The sequence below is a fragment of the Saccopteryx leptura genome, chromosome X (assembly GCF_036850995.1).
Source record: "Saccopteryx leptura isolate mSacLep1 chromosome X, mSacLep1_pri_phased_curated, whole genome shotgun sequence".
Lineage (NCBI taxonomy): Eukaryota > Metazoa > Chordata > Mammalia > Chiroptera > Emballonuridae > Saccopteryx > Saccopteryx leptura.
The window spans coordinates 12031485-12055635 of NC_089516.1; the positions used below are offsets into that span (position 1 = coordinate 12031485).

The following is a 24151-nucleotide window of genomic DNA, read 5'->3' on the forward strand; positions in this document are numbered from 1 at the left end:
GGAGCTTTTATCAATTTAGAAATCAAAAGATTCATTGGCTTCGTTGTAACTTTAGGAGCCTTTGAAATTGACTCACATAAAAAAATGTAGATTGAAAAAATACAACTTTTAAATTGTTTCCAATGTCACATTAGAAACTTTGAATAGAGAGTAGCATTAAAATGGGATTGCAAAGATGAGTGGTTCTCAGTTCGAAGCAGAGCCCAAGGATCCCTGATATTCCCAAACAGTGATTAGGAATCTGAAGATGGTCCCTACTGGGTAATTGAACTCACAGAATGTCAGAGTGTGAAGAAATCTTTTTTTAAAAAAACTTTTTTTATAAATTGAATTTATTGGGGTGACACTGGTTTACATAAGTATACAGGTTTCGGGTGCCCAGTTCTACAACACATCTCTGTACACCATACTGTGTGTTCAGTCCCCCAAATCAAGTCTTCGTCCATCACCATTATCCCCCCATACTCTCCTCCTCCTCCCCACACCAGGCAATCACCACACTATTGTCCTTGTCCATAAGAATTCTTGGCAGGCAGCCTGACCTGTGGTGGCGCAGTGGATAAAGCATCGACCTGGAAATGCTGAAGTCGCCGGTTCGAAACCCTGAGCTTGCCTGGTCAAGGCACATAAGGAGTTGATGCTTCCTGTCTCTCTCTCTCCTCTCCCTCTCTCTCTCTCTCTCCTTCTCTCTCTCCTTTCTAAATGAATAAATTAAAAAAAAAAAAAAAAAAGAATTCTTGGCAGGCAATCAGCTGAGCCCCTTTATCATATGGAGGAGAAAAAACCACATTCATCAAGGGTAATTCTAGCCAAGGTACAGCCACTTCACTGAAGTTTATGCAAATATTAAAAGGGGTAATACATGTATCAGAACTCATTGGGTTCAGATGAGGATAATACTAATGATTAAGCCAAGGCGAGAGGCCTTCTTTATTGCACACTTACTATGGAGGATATAGAGAAGAAAAAAATGTCATCCTTACTCTCAAGGACTTGACTAGGTATTTCTTTCATACATAAAAAGATAAATCGCCTGACCTGTGGTGGCGCAGTGGGATAAAGCGTCAACCTGGAACACTGAGGTTGCCGGTTCAAAACCCTGGGCTTGCCTGGTCAAGGCACATATGGGAGTTGATGCTTCCTGCTCCTCCCCTTTCAATCTCTCTCTCTCCCCTCTCTCTAAAAATCAATAAATAAAATATTAAAAAAAAAGACAAATCAGTAGAAGGAGCAAAATTCAGGATACAATGATGACCTTCAACAGTCCCTAGCAGAGTGTCCGCTATATTGTAAGTGTTCAGTATTTATTCGTTTTAGAGTTGGTTTAAAATTTATAGACATACTTTAAATGTACAGCAATAGAAACAATATACAAAGAAATAAATCCTTGAGTGTCCTTTGATGTCTAGGATGGCTCCATCTTGCTTTGGAGCCTCCATGCCAGAGTTACAGGAAAAGGATCCTTAAACCTCATGATTTAAGGTAGCTCTCTCTTTTGCTCTAAAATGGTCTTGAGTTAACTCAATGCTTTTGGGTAAATGCACAATCTTTGTTTTCCCTCTTCTTCCTGAAGTAAAGATGGCTTCCAGGTTGGGAATGGGGTGCTAGTATCCTTCTGGCAACAGGGGGAAGGGGTCTGAATCTGTGGACTCATGCTGTGCCAACCCCCTAGGTTCTCAATGGCCTCTCCAGAGATCTCCTTTCCCTCTGTGGCATTCCCGGTGTCCAGCTGATATCCACTGCCAAAGACTGGCCAGTGGGCCCCATGGTCTATTCTCTTAGAATCCTACCACAGCTTGGGGTCCCTCTCTCCCTGACCCAGGTGTAAGCTTTCACTACTGAGTGTCTCACCTCCTCCTTCTGGCTCCTGGTCTAAACTGTCCATACCATCATCTTTGCAGCTTTGTCCCTGGTCCTGGGTCTCAGCACACCTAGCCACTAGGGGCATGAAGGTAATTTAGAATCCCTACCTTGCCACACCAGGGATGAGAAAGACTTAAAGGAAATACCATCTTCAGCCTTCTCGCAGCTTATACACACTGTGCCACCATTTCTCATCTCTACAATTGCCCTGTGAGGAGTTCTCACCAGTTTTAAGTGGAAAGTGGAACACAATGTCATCTGCTTTCAGTCTCCTGCAACCTATTTAGAGTTTCTAGCATTCCTCATCACTACCTCTGCCTTCCAGGGCCCAATCCAAGTGGCCTCATGCCTGGGTGTGAGGAGTGGCATTCTGGGAGGTTCTGATATTGGCTGAGGATCAGATCAGTGCTGTAGTATTTATAATCTCATCTTAACAGATACAGAATTGAGGCAGAAGGAGACCAGTACTGGGTTTAGTATTGGAGGACAAAGTCAAATAAAACAGGTGTCCTGCCCCCCAAGTGGGAGGGGGGTTGGGGAGATGGGTGAAAAAGGTGAAAGGGATTAAAAAGAACAAATTTCCAGTTATAAAAATAGTCATGGGGATAAAAAGTACAGAATAGAGAATATTGTAATAATAATAATATTGTAATAACTATGTATGTATGGTGCCAGGTGGGTACTGGAAATATCAGGGCATCACTTCCTAAGGTATATAAATGTTTAATCACTATGCTGTACACCTGAAACTAATTTAATACTGTATGTTAACTGTAATTGGAAAAAAAAAAATACAGGTGCCCTGCTTTTCGGAAGCTTCTAGTCTACCTCCTATAGCTCCAACATCTGCTGTACAAGGAAGAACCAAGACTTGGATGATCAAAGCATGGGAGGGAAGAGGGAACAAAACAGTGAGACCTTGGAGAGGGGAATTAAAGGGGAGTCTATTACTGGAAGTGCCTGCAGCACAAAAAGATCTAGACCCATCCCAGAGAAAGAGTATGTTGGGGATTATAGCTCATGAGATCACCAAACTGGCTCCAATGTGTAATTGTTTCCAAATGGGGAAGACAATTCTGCAAAAATGAAATTATAACCATCTTCCACTATTATTGTCATCTTACCCTCTGGAAAATAGCTGTACATAAAAGAAAATCTTGTTTTTTAAAAAAAAAAAAAGGAAAGAAAGAACGAGGGAAAGAAAAGAAAAGAGAAAAGGGCACTGACATGGCCTGGAAGAGCTAGAGGCTAAATGTGAGTACAGTTACCTGCCCATTTCGGTTCTGGTAAATCAAGAATGACTCCTTCAAACACCGCCAAATCACACAACTGGAAGTGTTAAGGTCTAAGGATTCTCTCTGTTGGCCAGGGGCCTAACAAGAGAGTGTCAGACCTACCTCTCCTTGCTGTCAAGAGCTACTGAGTCATCTTTCAGGCTTCCAGGCTAAAGCTACTGTGTTTACAGTCCACATTCCCCAGAGCCGGGGGAATGGCTGCTCTCCAGCCGCTCACCCCGGGTTCCCTCTCCGTCTTCTCCTGCCTCAGTGACATGTTCATTCAGTCCTCAGACACTCGCTGAGCAGCCTGGTATAGGCTGGTATAGTGTGAACAGTCCAGGCTGCAGGTTCTGATGGAGTATCTACCAAGCTGTGTAACTCTGGGCAAATGACCTCATCTCTGATGCTTAGTTTCTTCATCTGCAGACTGAGACCAAAAATATCTACCATGAAGAGTTTTTGTGAAGATTAAGTAAGATGATGTCATAAAGTACCTAAAAGGGTCTAACCCAGAGCAGGCCCTCAGTGCTCACTAGTTTTCCTTCCATTACTTTCCCACCCACTTCACCAAACCTCCATTCTCCCTCCTCACCTGGCACTGACAATGTACTGAAAGGACTCATGATGCCAAGGAAGTACATAATGACACAATATAAAGTGACAGGTATAAAGATATGGATGAGAAGAAAAAGGAGCACTGAGGAGAGAGATTGAATTCTTCTGAAGAGCTCAGGGCAGGTTTTATAGAGGTGGTAGTATTTAGATGGACCTTGGAAGATGAGTGTTTCCAAATGTGGATGGCCTCAGCAAGCAGACGGAGGGGGTAGGGAGGTGAGATAAGGAAGGGAGTGAAGTCAGTAATCGTGTATTAATGAAAGACTGCTATTATGGGCAACAGGGCCACTCCTCAGCTTGTCCTGCCAAGAGATGAGGAAGCTGGCACAGGTAAACCATAACTCCCAACTCTAACTGTTGCCATGTGTTAACTCCCTGGCACTTCTGGCTTTTTCTCTGCACAGGCAAAGCATGGCCCCATGGGCACAGATCATTCTCAGTCAGGGACATGGGAGCCATCAGCATACCCAGGCTCTGTCTGTAGGTGACCTTTGGGGTAAGCCAGGGGATATGGACAGGGCACCAATAGCATCTGCTACTGGTGGCTTAACATTTAACTAGACTAATCCACAGATTTCACCAAAGATCATCTGCTAGAACCCTATAGCAATCACTCACATTTTAGGACTTAATTAGATAATTACTTTTTATTGTTCTCATGTATTATAATCATGTCCCTCCAATTGGCATTTAAATTCCCTGCAGTCAGAGATGATGTTCTCTCAGCAGCCAGTAATGCTGGGCACATAGCAGGCCTTCATTACTGCACAGCTGATAATCCAAGTATCCAGAAGTAGCAGGTCAGTCCCCTAGGCCTTCATCAAAGACCAGACCTACGCCATTCTGAACTGAGGAGAGCCTGCGTCACTCCAGAGCTACTTAGGGTGATGGTACCTATGAGCCATCTGGATGATCCAATCCACAATTATGGACTCTACCTTTTTTTTGTGACAGAGACAGAGAGAGTCAGAGAGAGGGACAGATAGGGACAGACAGGAAGGGAGAGAGATGAGAAGCATCAATTCTTTGTTGCAACATCTTAGTTGTTCACTGATTGCTTTCTCATATGTGCCTTGACTGGGGGGCTACATCAGTCTGAGTGACCTCTTGCTCAAGCCAGTGACCTTGGGCTCAAGCTGGTGAGCCTTGCTCAAACCAGATGAGCCCGTGCTCAAGCTGGCGACCTCAGGGTCTCGAACCTGGGCCCTCCGCATCCCAGTCCGATGCTCTATCTACTGTGCCACCACCTGGTCAGGCTCCACCGTTATTTTTAATCTATAGGTACACAACCGCTAAGCAACTGAGCCTAGCATAGCAGAGAGGTTAATTCCAAAAAAAGAAGAAAAAAAAAAAAAAGAATTCCAAAAGTACAGCTAGTATACTTAAACACATAAAGATTGGGTCATATGGCCTGAATTTGAATTGTAGCTCTGCGACTGAAATGACTAACTTAGGACAAGTTGCTTACCTTCTCCGTGCCTCAGTTTCCTCACTGGTAAAATGGAGCTAATAATAGAGCCTACTTCAAAGCACTATTGAGTGAGCTTTAAACGAGTTAGTCTTTTATAAGGGCTCAGAACAGCACTTGGCACATGGTAAGTGCTGTCAAGGTGATTACTAAATAACGTGAACTCTTAGTGGGAGTTCTGAAAGACAATAATAAACTTCTATTTAGCCCTTTCTAGATCCCCAAACACTTCATTCAGAAAAACCATTGCATATATAATGGTACATGCTAATTATATGTCAATAAAACTGGAGGAAAAAAAGAAAGAAAAATCTTCATGAAGGTTTTTAAAAGCATATATTGAGCCTAACAAGAGCCCATTGGTAGAGCTCATGATTGCACCCATTTTGAAGATGAGGAAATAGAGGTTCCTGTTGGTCTAATGGCAAATTAAGATGATGTAAATAGCAGGTGGCAGGTGTGGGGAGGGCTCTTTCTATTATATCATGCTATCAGCAGTAATGTTTTAACCCGTTCTTTACAACAGTGGTTCTACACTTTGGACAAGCATCAGCATCATCTGGAGGATTGATTAAAACAGACTGCTGGGCCGCACCCTCAGAGTTTCTGGTTCAGCAGGTCTAGGGTGGGCCTGACAGTCTGTACTCAGAAAAGCTCCCATGTGATACTGCAGCTACTTGTCTGGGGCCGCACTTTGGGAACTACTGCTTTCAGAAGTCAATTCGTAGGAGAGTTGGAGCAAAAAATACATTCAGCAGACTTAGCATCCACTTAGGTTTTCCCTACTCAGATTTATTTCAGAGCTATGCACTCTCTGGTGTACCTGTCCCATTGCATCATTTTTATTTATTCATTTTTTTTTTTTAGAGAGGAGAGAGAGAGAAAGGGGGGGAGGAGCAGGAAGCATCAACTCCCATATGTGCCTTGACCAGGCAAGCCCAGGGTTTCGAACCGGTGACCTCAGCATTCCAGGTCAATGCTTTATCCACTGCGCCACCACAGGTCAGGCCTGTTGCATCATTTCTAAATATACTTTTCCAAAAAGACTTGTTTCTACCAAGCAGCTTTTATTTGAATGATATTTTCCCCTTGCATGCCACTTTCCTTCCTCATCTACCCCTGGGGTGTAAAAAGCAGTGAAAAGTGAGCCCAAAGATCTAGTATCTAGTCTGGCCCCACCACTTCCTAACCAGTGATGTCCCTGGGGACATTGATTCATCAGTAAAGTAGGTACATTTCATTTTTGTTCTGCTGGTCCCACAGTGAGATTATGTGTATGAGCATAGTTGACACGAACGTCACATGGCCACAACAGAATTAGTATCCTATGATATGTATCTGGAGGAGTTTGCTCTTCCTGCTTCTGCCAGTTGTGTAGGCAGTGGTTCTCAAAGTTTAATCTCTGAACCAGTCACATCAAATTGCCCGGGAGCTTGTTAGAAATGTCTCTTCTCAGGTCCCACCCAAACCCTACCAAATCAGTAGCTCCGGGGAGAAGACCCAGAACTCAGTGATTTAACAGGCTCTCCAGGTGGTTCTGATGTATATTCAAGTTTGAGAACTCTGCTTTTGAATTCAGAGCTAGGCACAAATCCCAGCTCAGCCACTTTTTGGAGCAAGTTACTTATCTCTCTGAGCCTCAGTTTCTTGATCTGAGAATGGAGCTAAGACTAGGATCTCCCTTTCATAGATTTGGCTGAGAAGTTAAGATAGTGAATGCATGTAAAGCAAATAAGGGCCTGGCACATTGTAAGCAGTCAGGACTCATTTTGCTCTTCTCATTTTTTTTTTTTTGGTAAACTATCTTGGCTTCTCGAATATATGCCCCAGTGCCTACTTTTTGAAGGACTGTCAATTGTGTTTTAGCCTGTTGGGTAATTATCCTCTGATTTTGTGTACATGTATGTATGTGTGTGCATTGTGTGTATGTTTTGTTTATGTTATGGGTGTTTACTGCTAGTAGATATTTGCTTTAGTCAATAAAGATTCCTTGGTCCTGCTACTCTTTGAATAAGAAAGCTATTTCTCTGTGTATCCTTAATAATGTCTTCTTAAATAGCATTCCTAAGGAGTATTCTTTATATTTGCATAGCACTGTATTCTTTCGGCAGTTGTACCCATAGATACTGTGGCTCCCGGATTTCTAGCCTTTTTACTGCCTTCCTCAGATACCTTTTCTCCTTGTTTCATAAGCTTCTAAAGATCCTCTTTTCTGAAAACTGTGCTGCTTCATTTGGCTGATTCTCTACCTTCCTTAAATTTCCATGCAGAAATGTCCTTAAGTAGATTCTTTTAAGAACAAATAAACACCAGAAATAGACCCTAACATATATTGTATAGCCATTTGACTTTTGACAAAGGTGTCAATACCATTCAATGGGGAAAACACATTCTTTTCAACAAAGCGTGTTGGGAAAACTGGATATACACATGGCAAACAATGAAGTTGGCCCCTTACCTTACACCGTATACAAACATGGGGGAAATCTTCACGATATTGGATAGGCTATGATTTCTTAGACATGACAGCAAAAGCTCAGGCAACAACATAAAAATAGATAAACTGGGCTTCATCTTAATTAAAAACTTTTGTGCATTAAAGAACACTATTAAGAGAGTGAAAAGACAACCCACAGAATGAAAATGGCAAATGCTAAGACTGTCTGTTCCTCTCATGCAGGGGAGCAGTAAGAGCCCCCTTGAGAGTGGGGCTTCCCCACTCACTCACTCAGTGAGAGTGAGTAAGCTTCCTCTATATGGCCACAGGGGAAGTGGCTGGGACGGGTCAGGCTGTGTGTTCTCAGGTGGTAAAGCTCCTGGCCACAGCGCACCCGGGAGAATAGGAGAAAATATTTGCAAATCATATATCTGATATGGATTAACATCCAGAATATACAAAACTCCTAAAACTCAGCAACAACAAAACCCCCCAATAACCCAATTCAAAAATGGGCCAAAGATTTGAAGACATTTCTCCAAAGAAGACATACAACTGGCTAATAATCACATGAAAGATGCTCCACATCACTAATCATTAAGGAAATGCAAGTCAAAACCACAATGAGATACCATTTCACACCCATTATCAAAACAATAGAAAATAACAAGTGATGGCAAAGATGTAGAAAAATTAGAATCCTTGTGTCTTGCTAGTATGAATGTAAAGTGGTGCAGTCACTGTGGGAAACAATTTGGCAGTTCCTCAAAATTAAAACAGAACCACCACCATGTAACCTAGTAATTCCACTGCTAGGCATATATACCCAAAAGAATTGAAAGCAGGGACTCAAACGGATATTTGTATACCGATGTTCAAAGCATGGTTTACAATAGCTAAAAGGTGGAAATAACCCAAATGACCATCAACAATGAATGGATAAGTAAAATGTGTAGTACTTTTCATTCTTAAAAAGTAATGAAATTTTGATACATGCTCCGTACAACGTGATGAACCTCAGAAACATTACACTAAGTCAAATAAGTCAGGCATGAACAAAACAAATATTGTATGGTTCCACTTACATGGCCAAGTCAGAGAAACGGAAAGAGCAGAGGTTGTCAGGGACTGGGGGGAATAGAGGAATGGAGAGTTATTGTTTAATGGGTACAGAGTTTGTATTTGAGATGAAAATGTTTTGGATATGAACAGCAGTGATGGTTTTGCAAAATTGTGAATATACTTAATGTCAGTGAATTGTACCTTAAAAAGGGTTAAAATGGTAAGTTTTATGTTATATTTATTTTACCACAGTAAGAAATTTCTAAATAAACACACACACACACACACACACACACACACACACACACACACACTCAAATGAAGAAAAACAGACACCTTACCTTCCAGGGATGTAACCAGAATGACACGAAGACAAATGATGAGGAATATCTTGAACATCAGTAAAAGATTTTCAGGTCTGCCAACATGGCCACACTGCCTGCCAGATAAAAACATCCTGGAATAAAATAAGGGGAAAACATATCATCACAGCTTGCCATAATCACAACATAGCAATACCCAAAAGGTCAGTTCTTCAACCTAGGCACACTGTAATCCTGCTTCCTTTAAATTACTGTAGTTCCAGGTCACTGGCAATGCAAGGTGGGCGCTGGCAACAAAAAGCAAAACCCATGTTTATTATAAGAGGACCATCCAGTGGAATAGTATATTAAATTAAAAATGACAAGGGGATGAATGGGACTTTGCTTGGGGTGATGGGCACGTGATGCAGTGTGCAGATGATGTTTTATTGAGTTGCGCACCTGAACCTGTACCCCAATAAAGTCAATGAAAAAAATGACAAACAGGGTCATCCATGGGGATTTATGGAAATCATCAACACGAAAATATTAAGAAATGAAAAACACAGAACACTGCTTTTATGCTTATTTCCACTACATAAAAGCTAGTTAAAAACTATGCTAAGAATCAGAAGGGGTCACAGAATCTTACAAATAATCTACTCCTGTTTATTTCTTTTATCGTAAAAGGATGGATAGATTGCATTTCCTTTTAATTACATGTTCATTCATTGTCATTGCTTACATTTTTATAGTCAGGAAAGCAGAGTCAACATTTTTTAAAAAGCAAAGTTTATATCAGAACTGAATTTAAAAACCTCATTTACCAGTCATTTATTTACTAATTTAACAAATATTTACTGAAGGACAACATACATCAGATGAAATGTGAGGGTTGGACAGAGTTACCTAGATGAGATATATGTGCTGGAGGTAGGACAGAGGCTTGGCGGAGCTAGGCACAGCAAATTAAAATGGCAAATGCTAAGACCGTGTCTGTTCCTCTCATGCAGGGGAACAACGAGAGCCCAATGGGTAAGCTTCCTCTATATGGCCACAGGGGAAGTGGCTGGGACAGGTCAGGCTGTGTGTTCTCAGCTGGTAGAGCTACTACTAGCCACAGTGCACCGATGAACTCAGCCACCGCTGCAGCTTCTGCCAAACTAAGGTCGTGTCTGTAGTGGTGAAGACCAAAGAGATGAGTTCATAGATCCTGGCCATGCAATGTCTCAGTCACATTGGACAGGTTATGTTCAATGGTCAAGATTCCTCCTTTAGAAAATTGTGATAAGAGCAGCATCTAACTGATAGTGTTGCTGTGTTCAGTAAACAAGATCTTCACACAGTGGCTGGTACTGTGAAGGCACTATAAATGCTAGCTGTGCTCTTCAGGCATTCAGTCAAATAATGTTTATTTTGCACCGGTTATGTGCAGGGTCAGATAGTGCAGGGATACAAGGTTATAGGGATGAGAACATGGAAAGATGGAAATAAGTCATGATTTCTCAGTCTCAAAGAAAAGCTGGCAATTTTTAAGAATCCTGTAATTTAATAGTGATCACCAGTACCAGGGGGGTAATTCTTTCCTTGTCTTAGAACAGGAGATGAATTCTTCTCCTTCCAAACAGGGCTTATATTTTTAAAATCATTAAATTGTATTATATATTAATAATATACTACATTAATATATTGTAAACTGCTTCTGGTTTGTCCCTCCTTTTCAGCAATTTTATCCTCTCTCTGTTCATAATGGCACATTATTGACCCTCCCAAATGAGTCACTCAAAAGAGAATGCTAATATAGTTCTGAAAAAATGTAACAATGTCTCCCTGGAGGAAAATTTAAGTGTCTCCTATAGCTATACACAATATTGATGAATCTCAGAAATATATAGTTAGCTAAGGGAGCCAGCCATAAAAGAATGCATATTGTACATGATTCCATTCATATGAGGAACAAAAGCAGGCGAAATTAATCGATGGAGTAAGAAATCGGGGGAGTAGTTATCTTTGGAAGTGGGGAGAGTATAGTAATTAAGAGTGGGCACAAGGCAGCTTCTGTTACATGGGTGTGTTCAGTCCCTGGAATTCACTGAATTGGTATTTATATGTATATTATAAAAAGTTTCATTTAAAAATTTAAAAATGAATCTATATTTGATTTCTGAACTCAGTTCCCCTACAAAAGCACTGTTCTTTCTTAAAAGCTCTATTTAGTGAACTAAACCTCTATAAAAAATACCCTCTCCTATACAAATGCCTTAGATTCAATTCTACCTGGAATATTCATAAAGCAAACTTAAAAGCTTTACTATACAAGTATTCACCTTGCCTCAAACCCACATTCTACAGATGAAGAAAGAGGCTCTATGGGTCAAGGTCATTTGGCTGTTTGGTGGGACTCCTACCCTTTCTACCAGGCCCCAATGTCGGCCTCCTGAGAATTTGTCTCCTTGGAAATAAACTGTTTTGAATCCATCAGGTAAAAAAGAAAAATTCAAAATGCTATCATACAATTTCAAAATTTTTGCAAACATATGCTTGAGCTTTGCCAACTCCTAGGGTAGAACCTAAGTGGTATATAAAATATGGTCAGTTAAATTAGTCATGGTACACAGTGACTAGTTAATATGGGCTAGAGCTTAGGCCTCTAATTAAAAAAGACCATGCCTTTTACTGAAGAGAGCTTGTACTCAACTCCCAAATGAGGGCAGAAAAGGCCAGAGTAATGGGTGTGATTTCAGCAATCCTGAAAAGAGAATATGAACCTAGAAGAACTTAGTACAGACCAGACATCATTGAAAAGACTGCTTTCAGTTGTTAAGCTTGGTATGTTTCCTCTAAGCTAAATATATACCTCCTAATAAGAGAAGTTTTATGGCATCTGAAGTAATATAGCTCTTATTGCCTTTTGTATAAACTAGAGAACATCCTATTAGGTCATAAGGTTGCTAGGATATTTGATCAAAGAGTGAAATCTGTGGATTTTGAAGCCTTTACTCTTTATGCATAAAAGAAATTTTAATCTTTTTCAGCTGGAACTTTCCTTTATCTGGTGCAAGTTGGGTTAACTCAGTGTTATCTAGGTCATCAATAAAGATGATTTGAATAGCTACAGGTTCTTAGCAAAATTTCAAGGTGCTAAGGATGGCTAGTCAGTTAGTATAAATTACAAAGAAAACTATTTGCTAGCATTTAAGCAGTAAAATCTAGACATTGACACTAGACAACTTCTCATTAAAGATTATCCCACATTGATCTTGGTCCAGGGCCCCTTTTATGGCTGTGGACTCCGATGTAAGTGGCAACCCTTAGAGTTGTATAGTACACACGCTACATGACTATATGCCATGGCCCTGCTTGTACCACACTCTAAGAAATTGTTCTAGATCAGTTCAATTTTATTTTAAATAGTATTACTATCATATTTTTTAAAATCTGTTTCAGTGCAAGCTTGAATGGCAATAAGTGATAAATCTATCTTAATCTAGACATAGACTAAAGAGTAAGAATAAAAGGGGGAAATAGCTTGATACCACTGTAGGACAGGTCTGGGTGAGATTTATTCTTTTTTACCTCTGGTTAACTGGCATACTTTGATTATACCATGGCTGCTAGAATGTATGCAATGATCACTAGTTTTGACTCGAGTAACAAGACATATAATGGTTCTCTAAGTTTTCTAGAAAACTATGCCTTTGAGATATCTACATTGAGTCTTAAGTGTTGGCTAACAACCAGCACAGGGGGGAATTTAAAAGGGAGGTACTGAAGAAGTTCTCAATGCAGATAAAGTGAGAACTAAAAGGTAAAAAAGCAATTGACTTGGATCGTTCAACTGTCAAAGAAGTCAGAGAAACTCATGGTTGTTGTTGTTGTTTATTGTTTTTAAGAGTCTCTGGTTATATGTTTAGTTACTTTTAAAAAAGAATCAGGAAACTTAGTAAAAGTGTAATTAAATTCCCACTGAACTCCTGAGACCCTGATACAGCAAATATTTCTGAAAAAAAAAATGTCTTCAGTGTTCCAGGAATATGTTAGGTTAGAGTATTTAGACCAAACCTTCTGCTAAAGACAACAAAATATAGAAAAGTATTTTCTTAAACATATCAAAGAGTTGACAAGATAGAAAAGAATCATCAGGCCAAAGATAAAGCCAAAGCAGGAACTCAGGGAGGTATTACATTGCAAAGGAGCAGCTTTTGCCTGAATGTATGGGCCTACTGAGGCAATCTTTTTTTTTTAATTTATTTATTCATTTTTAGAGAGGAGAGGGAGAGACAGAGAGAGAGAGGAGAGACAGAGAGAGAGAAGGGGGGAGGAGCTGGAAGCATCAACTCCCATATGTGCCTTGACCAGGCAAGCCCAGGGTTTCGAACCGGCGACCTCAGCATTTCCAGGTCGACGCTTTATCCACTGCGCCACCACAGGTCAGGCCCTGAGGCAATCTTGAGCTCCAGATATAATATGGAATACAAAAGATAAGTTAAAAGACATGGAGAAAAGAAATACTGGTTTAACATATACTTAAATAAAATTCAAAGAGGGGAGAATGGGGCAGGGTCAATGTTTGAAATTATAATTACTTAATGACCCCAACATGGTGAAAAACACCTATTCAGATTAAGGAAGCCCAAAGAATCTATACAATAAAGAGATCTACACCTAGACATAAAACAGTGAAATTGAAGAAAAATAAAGACAAAGAGAAAATCTTGAAAGTATCCAGATAAAAGACAGTTAACCTTCAAAGGAGCAGATGTTAGACTGACAACTATGTTCTTAGAAGCAACAATGGAAGCCAGAAGACAGACAAAAACTGTTAAACTATTTATTACATGCAAATCTTCATTGAAATAAATCCTAAAAGCTATATTTAGGCAAAATATGTAAGAGCTAAGATGCAACAGGAGTAAAGAACAAAGAAAGTGGTTAGTATGACCAGGCCCATTCCTAACATTTGTAATATACTGGTTAAGAATTTAAAGGAGCCCTGGCCAGATAGCTCGGTTGGTTAAAGCATTGTCCTGAAGCAGAGAGGTTGCTGGTTTGATCCCTGGTCAGGGCACATACAGGAACAGAGCTATGTTCCTGTCTCTTTATCTCTCTCTCCCTTCCTCTTTCTCTAAAAATAATAAATAAATAAAAATAAATAAAAATTTAAAGGCAGTCCAGTTTTGCCTTATCCTTCCACTGAAGCTCTATCTCATATGGCTTTATGCACATGTATGGACACTTTAGCCCATATATCCAACCTGCTACTCCTAAAATCAGCTACCCCTTGGCCATCTTTTAGGAGTAGAGGTATGTACACCTAGGGGCATGGCTTGACCTGGGGAAGAGGCCTAAGCAGGTCCTACAAATAGGCATGGAATGTTTGGATAGGGAATTCTAGGGTCCTGGGTTCCCAGGGCATGATCTAGAAGCAAGGGTTAGGAGACAGGGAGGCAAGCTCCAGGTGGGAAAGTCTTCTTTGTGTCACAGACGTGTCTCCCTTTGGAGAGGTGTTTGACTAGGGAAGGGCCAAAGAGAGGACCTATAAAGCATGAGACACAGGCCAGAGACCAAAGTTGCCCAGAGCTAAGGTTGGCACCATATATAGGTAAATCCAAATGAACTGACTCTATAAAACATTAATAATAATGTTACAGGGATAAGTGAAGCATGATAAAATAAAAACATGACAACTATATTACATATATATTATATATGAAAAAATAAAACTAAAGTTTTCCAAGGTCCTTGTGTTATCTTAGAAGAGACTAAAGGTATTGATTATCTTTAGACGTTTAAAAGTTCAGTACACATTGCAATTTCTATTGTAGCTACTAAAAAATAGAAGTGAAGTATATAACTTCCTAACTAGTTGGGGAGGGGTGTTTTTTAGACTATTTAGTCAATGTGAAAGAAGGCAAGAAAGGGAAGAAAAAGAAATAAAGAATGGTTAGGAAAAATAGAAGATGGTAAATTTAAACACAATACAAATCAATGACTTATTAAATATAAATGAACTAAATGATTCAATAAAAGGCAAAGATTATCAGACTGGAAAAAATACAAACTCCAACTATATGCTATTTACAAGGATGCAACTAGAACATAATGACACAGAAAGATTGAAAATAAAAGGATGAAAATGATATGCAATGCCAATACTAATCAAAAGAAAATTAACATGTTTCTACTAATATCAGACAAACTATACATTAAAGCAAAAAGCATTACCTATAAATCAAATAGTTCATTCATAAAAGGTTCAGTTCAATAGGAAGACTGAATACATTTTCAAGTGAATGCAACTAATAATATAGCCTCAAATATGCAAAGCAGTATTTATGACAGAATACAAGGAGAAACAGAACAAATTCACAATCATATTGAGAGATATTTACATATCTGTATCAGCAATAGATAAAATTCAAATAAGAAAGTCACTAAGGATATAGAATATTTCAATATTTAACCAACTTGACTTAATGACCATAGAATACATAATCATTTCAAGTGCACATGGAATATTTATGCAAGCCAAAAAGTATTCTCAAAAATGTATTACAGAATTGGAAAAGGGAAAGAAAAATGTTCTCTGACTACAACACAATTAAGTTGTCATAACAAAAAGTTAAATTTTTATTTAACAAATAACTTATAGCTCAAAGAAGCCAAAATATATATATTAGAAGATATTTGGTTTGATCAATAATAACAACACCATATATCAAGACATAGCAATAGAGCTAAAGATTTTGAGAGTGAAATTTATATTTTAAATGTACATATTAGAAAAAGAGAAAGGCTTAAAATTGATAATTTAAGCTCCTTCTCAAGAAGTTTGAAAAAGAGCAGCAAAATAAACCCAAAGAAGGAGAAGAAAGGAAATAATAAAAATAAAAGCATGAAATGATGATATAGGAAAGAACATAAAACAAAGGTTATTAACAAAGCCAAGATTGTTCTTTGTAAAGACAATTCTGGCAAAATTAAGGGGAGGGGAGGCTGGACGGAGGGAAAAAGTGTAAACAAATAACCAATAGAAAGAATTTAAAAAGCAACATAATTGAAGATGCTATAAACATAAAAATCATAAAAGGATCTTAGGCAAAACTTTATTCATTAATGTTGAAAATCTAGCTAGAAATGGGCAAATTATTAGAAATAATAAACCTGAATAGACATATAACCATTAAAAGTCTCAGAAATTTTCCCACAAAGAAAACTACAGACCCAGACATTTTCACTGGTGATTCTATCAAGTAGTTAAAGAATAAGAATTCCAATCTCACAAGAACTCAAAGGACTAGTGGAAGAGCATAGCCTAACTCATTTTCACCAGGCTAGCATAACCTTGCTGCCAAAACCTGACAAGGAAATTCCTCACAGTTTTACCCATTTTATAAATCAAATGAGACTATTTACAAAATTCTCCGGAATGCTCACAAAAATGTCTAGCAGCAATTTGAATCTTGTAAATTGGGGCAATTCAAATAAATATAGGACAAAAGCAATCATTTTGAACTTCAGCAACAACATTTTTTAGAGATAAAGTCACCAAGAACTAAAGCCAATAATGTTGTAGTAAGATGATATCCCATATGTGCAAAAAAAAGAAAGAAAGAAAGAAAGAAAGAAAGAAAGAAAGAAAGAAAGAAAGAAAGAAAGAAAGAAAGAAAGAAAGAAAAGAAAAGAAAAGAAATCCTACAAAAACAAACAACCCACAAAACAATGTCCTCGAGATGATAGAAACTGGGTTAACTGGTAAGTGCTGAATATGAACTCCTAAGTGGCACCTTTGTGTGTCATAGCACAAAGCAAAGTCATTGGTGAACTAGATAGGATGATTGTAATATGAAACTTTTATGTCTCTAGAAACAAATGGGAGGAAAATGATTTGTTTGGTCTTTACAGTGCAAAATGGTTTTCTTAATAAGCATTAAGTGTTTTCTAATGAAGAAAAAACTACTTTTACTCGATTAAACAAGTGAATCAATATCAGATGTGCAGGATTAGAAATAAATTATGCACTTAAAGTAAAGAAATACACATAAAGCCTTGTGAAAGGTGTTTTATTTTTCAACTTCCTCACTCATCTCCAAATTTCTTCATTGGCCTACCTGCAATCTACCATCCTCGTGATTACTCATGTGTGAATTACCCAAGGCTAAATAAAGCCTACTTTATCTCTCTCCCCTCGCTCTTCAGGATTCTCTCCCAATGTGCACAGTTAATATGTTCAACAACACAAACAAACAGAATAGCATAGAGTACATGAACATGCACAGTAGAGCCATATGCCTGCCTCCAAATCCAAGCTTCTCCACTTACAGTGTAACTCTGGCCCGTTCCTTAACCTCTCTGGACCTAAATTCTTCATCTGAAAAAAAGGAGGTAATGATCAGATCTACAATACCTCATAAGGTTACTGTAGAGATGAAATGTGATAATATAATGAAAGTGTTAGTATAGTCCAAAAGTGTTAGCTATTCGTACAAGCATAATTCGAAGACAAGTTTATAGTCTATTCCTGGGCTAAATGTAAATAGATTTTGGAATTATTTTTTTCATTAATTCATCTAGTTTACAAATATCTATTGGGGTTCTATTACATGAAAGGCATTATGCTATAGCTTTAGGATACAATAAACAAGAGAGATAGCTCTCCTGTGTGCAGGAGCTTACAGCTACTACTTAGGTTAATTGGCCATTGGTGTGGCCAAATAAATAGTGATTTTTTTTTTAACTTAAAAGACAATTTCTCTTCATGGTCCATGAGACTTATCTTGGCCTAAAACAAAACAGTGCACCAGAACATGATATCCTCTCCTATACTGTCTTGGTCTCCACCTCACCCTAACTCCCATAACATGCAAATCCACTAGCAGCAAGGACTCAAAAAAGACTTTTAAACTGATTTTTGTTCTGGACTCTGTTGCTGCACAATAATTCTATCAATATGTAGAGAAGAAAAATAGGAGATTTTCCTTAAAAGCATCCTCAAGGTGTCGATCTCCATTTGGGGGGTGGGGGCAGAGATTGGACAGAAGCATGTGGTTTATAGCATCAGGAGGTCACATTTGAGAGAAAGTGAGATACTGAGGAAAGAAAACTACCCACCAATATTCTGTGCCCTTTCTTGCCTTTGCCATGCCAACTCCTGCTTCAAGTCCCAGCATGGACAATTACTAGCTGTGTGACCCTGCACAGGTATGTTAACATTGTTTACAACAATAACTTATTAGCATTTATTATAATAACTATGTGGGTTTTTTTGTTTGTTTGTTTGTTTTTACATAGGCAGAGATAGACAGGGACAGACAGACAGGAACGGAGAGATGAGAATCATCAATCATTAGTTTTTCGTTGCGACTTCTTAGTTGTTCATTGATTGCTTTCTCCTATGTGCCTTGACCGCGGGCCTTCAGCAGACCGAGTAACCCCTTGCTCGAGCCAGCGACCTTGGGTCCAAGCTGGTGAGCTTTTTGCTGAAACCAGATGAGCCCGCGCTCAAGCTGGCGACCTCGGGGTCTCGAACCTGGGTCCTTCTGCATCCCAGTCCGACGCTCTATCCACTGTGCCACCACCTGGTCAGGCAACTATGTGTGTTTTTATAATCTAAATTAGAATTATAATTTATAAGTATTTCCTTTGTTATAAGATTTCTATTATTTATACCAGTGAAGTCCCAGAAATAACCACTATTTATGAATCTGAAAGGAAACCGGAAGTGTAAGTCAGTAGTGGCTTCAGAGTTTCTATATAGAAGGGAGTTGGAAGCAGAACTCTGGTTGCTATGTGCACAACATCTTAGGTAAGAGAGAGAACACTTCAGTGGTTTATTTCAAAATAGGAGAAGAGCCGTTGGAAATAAGGAAGCCAGTCCAGGGAGAAAGAAAGGTAAAATAGTGAAACAAAATCCCAAAGAATTCTACATAAATGATCACTCTCCTTCCCCATATTTTACTGCACCTTGTCATTTCAAAATCTGTACCCATAAAAACAATTGGATTACGGAAAAGAAATGGGTCAATAATAGAATCCCCAAGGAAAAGAAAAGGTGTGAAGAAAAGAAGGTTCCAAGTGGGTGAGAGCGAGGAGTTAAAAGAAACAAAAAAAGAAGATAGCAGTTAAGGGGATGAGCATTTGGAATGAAGGGGGCTAATTTGAAAGGAAAACAAACAAACAAACAAACGTTCATTATTTCTACATTATCATTTAGAAATACCTCACTCACTTGATAGGAAGTTCAGAAGAAAAGATGGAGAAACTTCGCACAAATCTGAAAATGAAAAAAAAGATTACATCAATGGAAAGTGGAACTTCTTGGCACCATAATGCTTCAATACTATAGTCAGCCCATCGGGCAGAGGCCACGCAGATCTTCCCACGCTATACCAAGGCTTGAACTTGGCAGCAGAGTTACAAAAGAAACGGAGGATCCACCCTGCTCTCAAGGAACATGTTACAAATTGGAAAACAGTCCAAAGTCGGTTTGGGGGCTGACTTTGTATATGTTTTAGTGGCACTGTTTTACTGCTTAGTCTCAGGGTTCATTAACAGCATCGTAGGGGCAGTGGGCAATAAACTGATTGGATCTACAGGAGAGGGTCCCTTATAGAGGCCATGCTTTGTTAAATATTTCATGTTTTCGTGACAACTTTTCTAGAACCTATGCCTTGATTTTAAGAACTAGATCATTTATGTTGTGCTTCAAAAGCCAGAGGCAGAATTCTTCCCCACAGAGGGATTAAATAAATAACTCTCTACAGGTTCTTAAATTTGGCTGAGAGTTGAGGCAGGGGCACTGGCAATGAGAAGAATGAGGGACAAGGCAGAGCCATGCTGGGGAAAGGAACTAATGTGCCCACCCAATGCAGAGAGCATTGTTGACAACATGATTTGTACCTTTCAGAATATTCATTCCATCATGCTTTACTTCAAAATCAATACATTGGTAAAGCTATTAGCTCAAAGATGACAATCACTTCATACAGTAGTATTCTCACATGTGAATTATACACAAAATGATTTTCAAATCAAGATTTGCAAGAAGAAACAATCTATAGGACGATCTTGGAACCAACTGATCTGGCTTCAGTCAATAGACTGTTATAACAGAAGTTCAGTGCTCACAGAGCCATCCAGAATATGAATTCAAGGAAGAAATAAGGAGTCCTGTATTCTTTAAGAGGAAAAAAGGAGAGCAGTTCTTTTTATTTTATTTTATTTTTTGACAGAGTCAAAGAGAGAGTCAGAGAGAGGGACAGACAGGCAGGAAGGGAGAGAGATGAGAAGAGCATCAGTTCTTCGTTGCAGCACCTTAGTTGTTTTTTGATTGCTTTTTTTTTTTTTTTTTTTTTTTTTTTTTTTACAGGGACAGAGAGAGAGTCAGACAGGGACAGACAGACAGGAACGGAGAGAGATGAGAAGCATCAATCATCAGTTTTTCGTTGTGAGACCTTAGTTGTTCATTGATTGCTTTCTCATAGTTGCCTTAACCTGGGAGCTACAGCAGAACAAGTGACTTCTTGTTAAAGCCAGTAACCTTGGGCTTCAAGCCAGTGACCTTTGGGCTCAAGCCAGCCACCATGGGGTCATGTTTTTGATCCTATGCTCAAACCAGCGACCCTGTACTCAAGCTGGTGAGCCTGCGCTCAAGCTGGCAACCTTGGGGTTTTAAACCTGGGTCCCAGTCTGATGCTCTATCCACTGCACCATTGCCTGGTCAGGCAGGGAGTTCTTTTTGTTTTTTTGTTTTTTTACAGGGACAGAGAGAGAGTCAGAGAGGGATAGATAGGGACAGACAGACAGGAACGAAGAGAGATGAGAAGCATCAATCATCAATTTTTTGTGTGACACCTTAGTTGTTCATTGATTGCTTTCTCATATGTGCCTTGACCGCGGGCCTTCAGCAGACCGAGTAACCCCTTGCTCGAGCCAGTGACCTTGGGTCCAAGCTGGTGAGCCTTGCTCAAACCAGATGAGCCCGCGCTCAAGCTGGCGACCTCAGGATCTCGAACCTGAATCCTCCGCATCCTAGTCCGACGCTCTATCCACTGCACCACCACCTGGTCAGGCAGGGAGCAGTTCTTAATTAAAGTCCAATATGTCAGAGAAACTTCATTAGCAATGTTTAAAGAAGACAAAAATGAGGGCCAAACATGTTATCCTGTCCTAGGATGAACAAATTATAAACACATGTGTCAGTGCTCAATGTGGAACAAATGTAGAATTAACAACTGAAATAATTAACAACTGAAATAACAACATTAAAATAATCAAACGAAGAAATCGATTGTGACTTGATTTCGGAAATAATTTCACTTCACATTTATGTGAATAAGGATATTCTACATAGAGATTTTTGATGAAAACTTCACAACTCAAGCGCATTGCCTCTTCCAAAACCGTATTGATAACCATACAAAAGCACACTAAATGGTTCCCGAAATTCAGTTTATTAATAAACAACATGTGACTTTCTTTGCTGCTTTGGAACCCTTTCAAGTAGAAAATAGGGCAGGCAGTGGTGAAATGTTTTGCCTACTGGATAAAAAATGTAAAAAGCGTAATAATATCCAATGATGAAGAGCATATGGGGAAATGATCCCTTGCATATTGGTATAAATGTAAACTTTGAGAGACTAGTTTAGCTATGTTTTGAAATTTTAAATGTGCATACCTTTTGATCCAGAATTCTAATTCCAGAGATTTGGACACATGTACAGAAAAATATACGACTGTCATTGCAGCTTTGTGTGACAAGGCAAGAAAGCCTAAGTATCCATCAGTAGCTGAACAGTTAAATAAAATGATGGTCTATCCTCATTATGGAATATTAGGCAATGCTGTAAAAAATGAAGTTGACCTATATAGATTGACATATAGAGACTGTCGGTACATATAAGTCAAATGAAAAAACCAAGTTTCTTAAAGTATATATGAGGATATGTTAAACAAAGCTATATACCTATATGCTTATTTATATAGTGACAAGTGTGACTGCATACAGAAAAAGCCTTGAGGGAAACTTGTCACACCGCTACAGATAGAAGTGTGATGAGGGAAAGGACTGAGCCTAATTTTAACTCCATGGAACACAGGCATGTATTCGTTTATTACTTATACAATTAAATAGATCTTTCTAGTGAAGAGAAACAGAACAAAGGAAGGGCCAAGCTATTCAGGTTCTGCAAGCGGAGCTCCTAAATCAGCTCAGAGGGAGGTTAACTGGGACATGATGCCATCACTTGCTCAGCTGGATGCCACCTCCCCTGGCCCTGCTCTAACTCAATTAGAAAGGCCCCATCGAAAGCCCAAATATTTCTCGTGTCAGAGCCAAGAAACCAGCTTCCAAGCCAGGGAGCAGGAACTCACTTCAGCAACTTGTGGAAAAGAATGTCAGAAGCAATGATGTGAAAAGGTCTGATGGACACAGAGGCCTAAACTTAATTAGAGAACTGCACATTCTTCAGCCTCCAGATGCCTCCTTGTCACTATCGCCACCACACACCCACCATTCTGTATCTCCTAGAAAAACTAAACAGGAATCAGGATCTGATCAGCACCAGCACTCCAGTAACAAAACATAGTGACTGCCAATGTTTGGGCTTCTTACATCATTGAAGGAAAAGGGCAAGTCAAAAAGGAACCATATTGACTTATGTAAGTCATGGCACAGAACAGAGAAGCTTCTCAGAGAACAGCAAACTCACCACTTGCTAGGATTAACTGAAACCTCCCACAGTTGCTGACTGCCCCAAACCATGACATCAGAGAGGCTAGAAATGCATCCAATTTCCTCTATTTACCAAGCTGGCTAAAACCCAGGGCAATGCCAGTGTTACCAGAAAAAAATAAAAGGGCAAGTTGACTGTACAAGTGGTTTGGATGGGAAGGAAATGACATCTGTAGGTACTTAGAGCCCTCTCCAGTGCAGAGGAAGCTCTCAGAAAGGCTACGTCCGAGAATGTGAGCCCCTGTGCTCATGGGCTGCTCAGAGGCCCTAGGTGCTTGGTGTCCACCATGGGGCCCGTACACCTAGGGATAATGAACAAAACAATGAGCAGAATACACAGCAGCGCCAGGCAGGTGTCCCACTGCCTTGGGGTAATATGATGCTGGTCCCAGGATCAACCAAAAAGAAAATAAAACAAAATGTAAAAACAAACTAGTGGCACACAGCATCCTGGAGGGCTCAGCAGATCATGTAGAGCCTACGATTAATTAGTGGCCCAGGTTGAAGAGCAAGGTCGCTCCTAATTCCTAGCAATGACACTGACATCATAGAAGAAGGCCAGAAAGAGGACTTGAGAAATTGAGAATGGGAACAGAAATAAGGAAAGAGAAGCTTCTTCACACTAGTAGGAAAAACAAATTGCACAGATAGAAATGATGGTGAAGGTTAGGCTCGTGAAAATACACAGATGATTGGGGACATGCAGATTCTTGACTGTAGAGTGAGTAGTAGGTATGCCACTGAGGGACAAATAAGAGTGGGTCTAGAACCTTGTGGTGGCCCCATTAGCGATGATATCCTGCCTCATAGGACCTTTACCTGCGCAGACTGGTTGGTTCAGTTCTGGATGCCACCATTTAAGAGGAGTTAAATTGTGGGATGGCTGTGGAAAACTCTAAAGCTAATTCATTCAACAAACATCTACTTACTGCCTACTATATACGTAAAACCAGGGCCACTCTGTATGGTTGTGCAGGTTGTGCCCTGCACAAGGGCACTGGCCAGGAAGACCATTAGAGTCTGAATCCAGAACGCCAGGCTCTCTGGAAGGGCCATATGAACAAGCCCCGAGCTCTAGCACAGGTGTAACGGGAGCTCTGAGGAAGGACACCCAATCTGGTATAGGGAAATGGACCCAGCAAGTTTCCCCAAGGAGGGGACAGTCATGGTGTCTCCTAAAGGATGTGTAGTTCCCTTGGTGTGAAGCAATGGGAAAGACAGGAAATGCCCTAAGCCAAGCCATAGAGCCAAAGACTGGCATTAACTGGGCATGACTCAGAATCAGTTTGATGTTTCTGAAGCATAAAGAGCAAAACAGAGACTGGCCAGAGGGGACCGAGGAGCTACAGAGCAGAAACCTGATGGAACATATTAAAAATATAGTCTGTGAACAGG

The 24151-nt window shown here is 39.7% G+C and overlaps 1 protein-coding gene across 1 annotated transcript in view; it reads right to left on the reverse strand.

The window, feature by feature from the left end:
- Positions 1-19317, reverse strand: part of ADGRG2 (adhesion G protein-coupled receptor G2) — a 92743-nt gene extending 73426 nt beyond the window's left edge. Inside the window, exons 1-2 of the mRNA XM_066356889.1 lie at positions 19253-19317; positions 9064-9179 (exon numbers count right to left, since the gene is read on the reverse strand). Of these exons, the coding sequence (XP_066212986.1) occupies positions 9064-9178 (115 nt within the window). The 5' untranslated portion in view covers position 9179; positions 19253-19317. The remainder of the gene's footprint in view (positions 1-9063; positions 9180-19252) is intronic.
- Between the last annotated feature and the right edge of the window lie 4834 nt (positions 19318-24151).